The following is an 8080-nucleotide window of genomic DNA, read 5'->3' as shown; positions in this document are numbered from 1 at the left end:
GCCCCCAGCCCACAGTGCTAGTAAATGCTTGTTCTGAACTGAACATCAACTGATCTCCAGGGAAGCACCCACTTCCTTTCTCTCCTCTGGTGGTTGGGCCATGCCTCATTTCATTTCCTGCAGGCCCCTCTTGGGGCTGTTTGGCTATAACAGCTACTCTGAGATCTCGCATCTTTCCTCAGAGGAGTTCAGGCCATATTACCAAAAAAAGGTCTTCATGCCCATTTCACAGATAGGGCAACACTGAGACTCGGCTCAGCTCTGGGTCTCAAGAACCTACAGGTTCTTGACTCTCTGTGCCCCAAGGCTGAGAATCCCTCAAAGGAGGCAAGGTAGGCTTTGGGAATTTGTTTCACAAAAATGAAGATGGGGCCAGCCCTGTCTCTTCTCAGTTTGAATAGCTCTAATGGCCCTTGCAGCCGAAATCTGTGTGCCCATGGCCTCCTGTCAGATTCACAGGGAATGGCCCTTTCTGGAGATGGAGAGCACTAAGGAGTAAAAGTGAGGGGGAGCCCTGACCCAAAGCCCTCTGGAGTCCCCAGGCTGGGCAAGCTTGCAGCTTGGTCTGAACTGGCACACTGAATGTGGATTCATTTGGTTTTGCAAATACAGCCTTCTCCCTTCTCCCTCCCTTATAGGAAGAATAAAAAAGGAGGGTAGAGAGGCAAAGCTGCCAATACAGCAACCAAAGTGAGCCCTTCATTTTAGCTTCCAGACATTTCTCGGACTCTGTCATGACAGATTGTAAGCCCCTTGAAGGCAAGGGCAGTGAATTCATCATGTAAATGGCACAAAGTGAATTCTTAATAAAGGCTTGTGGATGGATGGATGGATGGATGGATGGATGGATGGATGGATGGATGGATGATAGCAGATGCACTATTTAGTATCTGTTGATTTAAAAGTCCAGAAGCAGTGTACAGTATTAGAGGGCTGGACTTGAGACCAGGAAGGCCTGGGTTCAAATTCTGATTAAACCTCAGCAAATCAGAGTGTTTGATCTCTAGAGGTGGGGAAGGACTCTTTAGAGATCATTTCTAGTCCCCTTATCTCAGAGAAGAGGAAACTGAGGCCTAGGGGGCAACATGGCATGACCCCAGTTCTACCAGGTTCACTTAACCTGATACTACCTGTGTGACCTTGGGCCAGTCCCTTCTCATCACTGAGCCTCAGTTTCCTCATCTGGAAAATGGACACAGCAGCACTCAGAGCTTTTACGAGGAGCAGATCCGAAACTTTGTAAGCCTTAAAACCCCCATAAAAATACAGGACAAAAAAGTCCCTAGGAATTCAAGAGACTTTTGTAGCATGTGAATCACAGCGACAGTTACAATACACTCAGTCTACAGAAGAAAAGTTTGCCTTATTTTCTGTACTGAGTCACAGGCTCTTAGGTGGTCCCAATGGTAAACCTGGCCTTCCAGGGGCAAAGTATGATCTCTGCCTCTCCTTCCTCTGCCCAGGGAACCTCAGGAACTGGCCCAGCCCAGAGATGGAGGCTCCTGGGACTCTTTATTGAGGCTGGCGGGATCCTCCTGCTGGAGCTAGACAGTGGACAGTTAGGCGGCCTTCTGAGCCTCAAACCACTTCAATACTCATTTGTTTGACAAAGATTTAGTGCTTAGTACTTTAGTGAAGCTCCTGACAGCTCCAAGGATGAGCCCCACTTCCTACTTCCTCACAGACCTGCAGCACTTAAATACAGTGCCTGGCAAACAGGAGGCACTTAACAGATGTTTATTGGTCAGTTGTCTCCAGGTCTGGAAGAAACCTTCCAGAACTCTTAGCTTCCTTTAGGGCTCAGCAGCCAACATGCCTCCACGGGCTTGGGACAGATTTCTCCTGCCCTTAGGGAGCAGGGATCCTGGGATCCCTGGCCTCCACCTCCTTAAATGTTCTGAAGGCCCTTGAAGTGGATCTTTTGTCCCCATCACCTCATATCTGCATAGAAGTCAAGCCTGGTTTCCTCTGTCTTTCCCCCAGCAGAATATCAGCATTTTGAGGGCAGTGACCAAGCTGGTTTTTATCTCCACACCCTCCCTCCTCCTCGAATTCCCAGCACCGAGCTCCGAGCCCCGGGCTCAGTAGGTGTCTAATGTTTGTAGAGTAGGTGGGGATTAAGGAATGAGTACCAGGTCTGGGCTGTGAGGCCCTTGAATAAGAACGGGGTTGTCGGAGCTATGGCCCCCTGGGCAGACAAGGTTGGAGAGGGCCGCCTGGGGCAGAGGGAGTGTGAACCAAGGCGGGGAAATAGAGTGGCAAAGGCTGGTCCCTCCGCCAGTTGTTCTGGCTGAAGCAGAGCTGGCTGGAGACTGCTCCAGGAAAACACACCATATTTTTAAAGCCCTTGCCATGCTTTGTTTCATTTAACCGAGACCTAGAACTGAAAGGGGACGAAAGGCAGAGATCGTCATTATACTGGGGGAAACCGAGGCCGGAGGGCTGGTGTGACCCGCCCAGCAGTGAAGAGCGGAGCCAGGCTTCAAACCGAGCTCCCGACTCCGCAGCCAGCCTTTTTTTCCGTCATATGATGTTTCCTAGAAAGTGGCCAGCGCTGACTGGGGAGCCACTGAAAGAAGGCAGGGGAAGGAAGGAGCATTCATTAGCCTTCACGGATATCTGGAGGCAGGTGCCAGGATGATGCCCGTTTTACAGCTGAGAAAGCTAAGGACAGAGGCTGTGATTTGCCCAGGGCCACAGAGCCAGTGTGGTTGAGGGTGGGCAGCCAACACTTCCCTCCCCGACCCTAAGGAGGGGTGGGCAGGGGACGCCCCGCTGGGCCTCGGGGGCTTTGAGCTGAGCCACAAAGGAGGAGGCTAGGAGGGCAGGGTCTGGAAATGGTCCTGAACCTGCCGGCATCCCTCCCTGGACTGGCCCAGGCTGACTGCGCCAGGGATGCCAGCCCTTAGGGAATGGGAGGGACCGACCCGGAGGAGAGGGAGGACTGGCCTAGGCACCAGGACAAGGAGGAAGAGGAAGGAGAAGGTAGAGAGGAGGGAGGGGAGGAGAGGCTAGAGGGGAGAAGGGAGGATGGGGGAATCGTGGAGGGGAAGTGAGAGGGAGGGATTCGGGGTGAGGGGTGGGAAGAGGAGGAGAAGGGGAAGGGGAGGAGGGGGAGAGGACAATGGGGAGGGGAGGAGAGGGAGAAGAAAGGAGATAGAGGGATGGGGTGGGAAGGAAGGGGAGGGGATGGGAGATGGAGAGATGGGGGTAGGGAGGAGGCGGAGGGGAGAGGGAAAAGGAGGGGGAGAAGGGGAGATGGAGGGAAAGGGAGGTGGGAAAGGGGGAAAGTCTAGGGGGAGGGCTGGAAGGGAGGAGGTAGGCCAGAGAAGGGCGGGGCCTGGAGGGGTGGATGGAAGACTAGAAACGGATGGGAGAGGGAGAGGAAAGGGGAAAGGGAGGGGGCAGGGGAGAGGGGAAGGGCAGGGCCTAGGGCTGGAGGGAGGACCAAGGCCAGAGAAGGGCGGGGCCTGATGGAGGGGCGGGTCTGGACGAGGGGGCGGGACGCGCCCTCGCGCTCGGAGAGGCCGTTTCTGCGGGGGGCTGGGCTATCCTCTCCCCTTTTTGTTCAAACCGGCCAATGGGCGTTCGAGGGGCGTGGCCGCTCCCAGGGGCGGAGGCCACCCCTCGGCCTGTCGGCATTGACCGAGGCGGACCTGGTAGAACGGCAGCGCCCCAGGAGCTGCGCGGACCCGCTCCCTGCGCGCGCCCCTCGCCCCAGCTCGCAACCGCTTTGTCCTCGCGCCCCTCGTGCCCGCGCCCCGCGTTCCCCCGCGTTCCCTTGGTATAGGTCCAAGGACGCGGACGCGGACGCGGCGGGAGAGGGAGGGACGGAGCCGTCTCCGCAGGTACCGGGGCGGGTCCGGGCCTGGAGGGGGGAGGGGAGGGTCCGGGTCTCGGGCGCGGTGCCCGCCTCTGTGCCGGGCACAGCTGCCTCCCGTCAAACTGGGTACAGAGGCTGCCCCTCCCCTTGTGTGCCAGGGAACAGCTGCCCCCAGCCTGGGTACAGCGGGCACAGCTGCTCCCCGTGACAGGGCACCGCTGCCCCCAGCCTGGGCACAGAGGGCACAGATGCTCCTCGTGCCAGGGCACCGCCCCCCAAACCACAGCACCGCTGCCCCCAGCCTGGGCACAGCGGCTGCGCCTCCCCATGCGAGCCCCCCAGGGCACAGCTGCCTCCCGTCTATTCCAGCCTCTCCCCACAAAGTCCCCCGTGTCTGGGGGTGCCCATGACCGAGCTGAGCCCCTCGGCGCCAGGCCCCCTTGCCCCCCTGCTTCGTCTCCTCTCCCACAAACAACCCCAAAATGGAGTTGCCCTTCCCGGTGCCCAGGCCCGCCCGCCTCCACTTCCCTCTGGGCCAGAGCCGAGCTGATTTTCCCATGGGTGTGTGTGTTCGGGGGAGGGAGGCCGACAGCATCCCGGGCCCGGCTTGGGCACTGCCCCAGTACCACACGCCCGTCTGGGACGGCCACCCTGGGGCTCACACTGTAATGTGGGGCAGCCCGGCTCCCCGGCTATCCCTGCCAGGGCACCCCACCCACCCCCTCCTCACAGGAGGGCCTCTTGGGCCCCAGCTGAGCCAGACTTGCCCTAGGGGCAGGTGCTGGCAACGCCATACTTCGAGTAGCTGCTCATTCCTAGGCAGGGGAAGGAAAGCCAGGCTGCTTGAAGGAGCCCTGAAAATGTCAGTGCTGGTGGCTGGAGCCGGGCCAGGCCCTCGGGCCTTTAATGGGCAGCCTGGAAGCTTCTGTCCATTACTGCACCTGCAAGCTCTGTTGACACCTAGGGGCAGGTCCAGGGTGCTCCCAGCCTGAACCAACAGGCATCTGTCCCTGTGGGTCAGTGACCGCGGGACAGGGCAGGGCAGTAGATGGCCTTTAGATAAAGATCGCCTGGCAGGGGCAGCGTGGGAGAAGAGCTCCCCACTGGCTGGGGCTATGGTATATTGGGGCAAATCGGAGGGGCAGGATGGTGTGGTGAGGGGCCAGCTCAGAAGAAGGCAGAGAGATATGGGGGGCAGGCACCCCAGGTTCTAGCGCTGCCTCCAACTTACACTGTGATGGCAGCTGAGGGTTCTTTTGGATGGATACCCCCTCGGGGACAGCACTGTAACTGTGCTCTCCTAGGGCCCTGTGGATTCTAATAGTCTGTGAATGCCCAGGAGGCAACAGACAGGCAGTCCTGCCTTCTCTGGGCCTTCAGATCATCTGCAGAAGCATGCTTTGAGCTGCTCAGAACATGGGGGCTTTGAGGGGGAGGAGGGCAGGGAAGGGATTAGCTTATGATGGCAGAGGGCAGGCTTGGCCTTTCCCTTTTACTGTGGAATTCAGAGCAGCCCAGAGCTTAGTCTGTCTTGATGACACTGGGATTCTGAGGGTAAGGCTACCTGGCAGGCTGGGACTTTACCTGGCGATTTGGGGGTGCCCATACAGCCTGTTCAGCTCCCCCCCCCCCTCATGGGGTTGGTTCCCTACAACAACCGCCCGGCCCCCGGCTGTACTGCTCTGTCTGAGGCCTTGGGGAAAGGCTGCACCCCAGCATGGGGGAGAGAGGGTGGGTGGGAGCTGATGCCCTAGTGGGTGAGCGTTCAGAAACTCCAGTGGGACAGACTTTATCACAGATGGGGGTGGAATCTAGAAAGGGGCACCAGGCCAGCTGTCTGCCTTGCTCCCTTTGCCTTTTGCCGTCCTTCCTGCCAAGGGGGCCCTCCAAAAATAGAAACATTTTAGGAGAGTCTCTCTGTGCCACCCCAGCTTCCCTTTGGGAGTTTCATCCCTCCCCTTCAAGGTCCCCCCCCCAGTGTCTTCTCAGGGGGTCCCAGAAAATGGCACCAAGTCAGTCAGCAAGCACCTCCTCTCATTTCTTTTTCCTTCTCTCCGGAATTTCTAGAGTGAAAGACTTTGATGATGTCTCGGCGTAGTCAGCGCTTGAGCCGTCATTACCAGGTTGATGATGACGGCGGCAGCAGCAGCAGCAGCAGTGGAGGGAGCTCCCTGGTAGCTGGCCAGCATGCCATCTTCAAGGACAGTCCCCTCAGGTAAGCCCTGCCTGGGCCGCCTTCTAGATCACGGCAGCCCGGGGGCAGCCAACGGCACACTGCTTTCCTGCCCCATCACTCTGCTTTCTCTCCCCACAAATGTAAGCATTTCCTGTGCCCAGCACCATCTCCTCCCCTTCTGCCACAGCCTGGGCTGCTGCTGCCTTCACTCTCTGAGAACAGGAACTAGGGAGGGGCAACTTTGAGCATGGACAGGGCCGGAAACCCTGAGGCCCGAAGCTGGGCAGGGAACAGCCTCCCTCTGCCGTGGATCTCTTCTCCCTAACCCCGATGCCCATAGTTCCTAGGGTGAGCTGCAGGGCCAGGCGAGAGCCCAGGAAGCCACGGGGGTGAAGGGCCTGTGGGCAAGGAGACAGATTTAGGTCCTTCTCATACTGGTTATGGTGGTTAATTTGGAAAGAGGCCCTCCCTGGCCCATGGGAACTGTGGCTTTGTTCAGTCCTGCCTCCAACATTAAAAGTTATTCATCTGTATAAGGAATAAGAACAGGAAAAGGGGGCTTTGGGTATCATTTCTTTTCATCCTGGAAGGCTCTGGGAAAGCCTCCTCCTCCTCCTGGCCTTTCCCTCTCCCTGTCTTTCTCACCCTTCCTCTCTCTCACCCTCTTACCTTTGCTCTTCATTCTTGGTGTTCCCCAGGACTGTGAAGAGGAAGTCCAGCAGTGGGAAACGCCTGTCACCAGCCCCTCACCTGGGCCCCTCTTCCAATCCTCACACCACCTACTATGGCGAATCGGTTGTCAGCGAGTCCTACTTTGGGGGCTCCCGGGCCGGCTCGGCAGCCAGAAGCTCCATCCTGAAGGATCAAATGGACAGTGATGCCTATTGGAGTGAGCATGGTGAGCCAGGCCCAGAGCCTTACACACCCCAGGTCTTCTAAAGCTGTCTCAGGAGGTCCCATCCTGGGGGAGCCTGCCCCCCCCGGGTCTCTCTGTTTCCTCTTCTGTAAAATAAGATTGGCTTGGCTTGGCTTGGCTCATCTCCCAGGACCCTCCCATTCTCCTGAAGCCCCTCAGCCGCATAGGGCACTTATGCAGATCCCTGAGAGAATAACCATGCCTTCTGAGAAATGCAGCCCTATGAGCTAAAAATGGTCTTTATGTGCTTAAAGAAAGTTTCATCATATTTCAAAACATAAAAACCTTTCTTAGCTGCTACAGAAATAGCAAGTGGGCCAGATTTGGCCCTTAGGCAGAACTCCCTCCCTGCCCTAGATCAGGTGGGATGGGCTTCTGTCCTCAGCCCACCAAAGGGCTGAGATGTCTGAGTTCTGGAAAGTCCCGCCAGGTGACCCACCTTTGGCACCTGCTGCTGCTGCAAGCCTAGACCTCCCTGACCATCAGGCACCTCCATGCTCTGTGCACAGGTGGGGACCTGCTGGTGAGGAGGAAGAGAGGCACAGGGGGTACTGAGAGCAGCAAGATCAATGGACTGGGCGAAGGCAAAGTCACCTATGACATCTATGGATCTTCCTCAGGATACTCTTCTGAAGATGACTATGCAGGTGGGCATCACCCCATCCCCCTAGAACCCTGTCCGCCGGGCACTGCCCCGCCACTTTGAAGGCCGCCTGCCCCATCGTGGGGGGGGGGGGCATACGTATCGCTCAGCTAAGAGGAAGAAAGAACTCTGCAGTCTGGCTCCAGGTGGAGGGGAAGGGCCCAAGCCTCAGCATGGCAATGGGGGATGCCCGAGGCCCACTTGTCTTTCCTTCTGAGTGGATCCTCCTTTCTTCCCTCCCCTGCAGGGCATGCACTTATGGACCAGCCTGGCTTGGCATCCACATTAAGGAATGCTGCCTCCCAAGCTGGCGCTTTCTTGTGGATGGCCATCACCTTCCCAGGTGGGTTCGGTGAGTGGGTGGGCACAGTGCCCAGGGCAGTCCCTCCTGTGTGCATCTCAGAGCTTCCTCATTCCTATGCTGGGGCAGGATGGGTCTGGGTGGGCTTCTAGGGAAGGACCCCCAGGCACAGCAAGAGCCTTGGGAGGATGGGAGACCAGGAGAGCATGAAGCTTCTGCAG

General features: G+C 57.7%; 1 protein-coding gene across 2 annotated transcripts; it reads left to right on the top strand.

The window, feature by feature from the left end:
* The first annotated feature begins 3619 nt into the window (after positions 1–3619).
* On the top strand, positions 3620–8039 carry LOC138176834 (SUN domain-containing protein 2-like). 2 transcript variants are annotated; one of them, XM_069107746.1, is made up of 5 exons: positions 3620–3848; positions 5891–6038; positions 6698–6897; positions 7425–7562; positions 7806–8039. In XM_069107746.1, exons 2-5 carry the CDS (start codon positions 5905–5907, stop codon positions 8009–8011), a joined length of 678 nt encoding a protein of 225 aa, XP_068963847.1. In that variant the 5' UTR covers positions 3620–3848; positions 5891–5904; the 3' UTR covers positions 8012–8039. The 2 variants fall into 2 exon arrangements, with proteins under 2 accessions (XP_068963847.1, XP_068963846.1); XM_069107745.1 differs by having other exon boundaries at positions 3621–3849; positions 5882–6038; positions 7806–8035.
* Positions 8040–8080: the final 41 nt, after the last annotated feature.

This window comes from Petaurus breviceps, unplaced genomic scaffold (genome assembly GCF_028583685.1).
Source record: "Petaurus breviceps papuanus isolate PSGF00001 unplaced genomic scaffold, PetGlider_PUasm1.0 90210, whole genome shotgun sequence".
Lineage (NCBI taxonomy): Eukaryota > Metazoa > Chordata > Mammalia > Diprotodontia > Petauridae > Petaurus > Petaurus breviceps.
The sequence above is the reverse complement of the archived record's forward strand: the minus strand, read 5'-3'. Positions and strand labels throughout refer to the sequence as shown.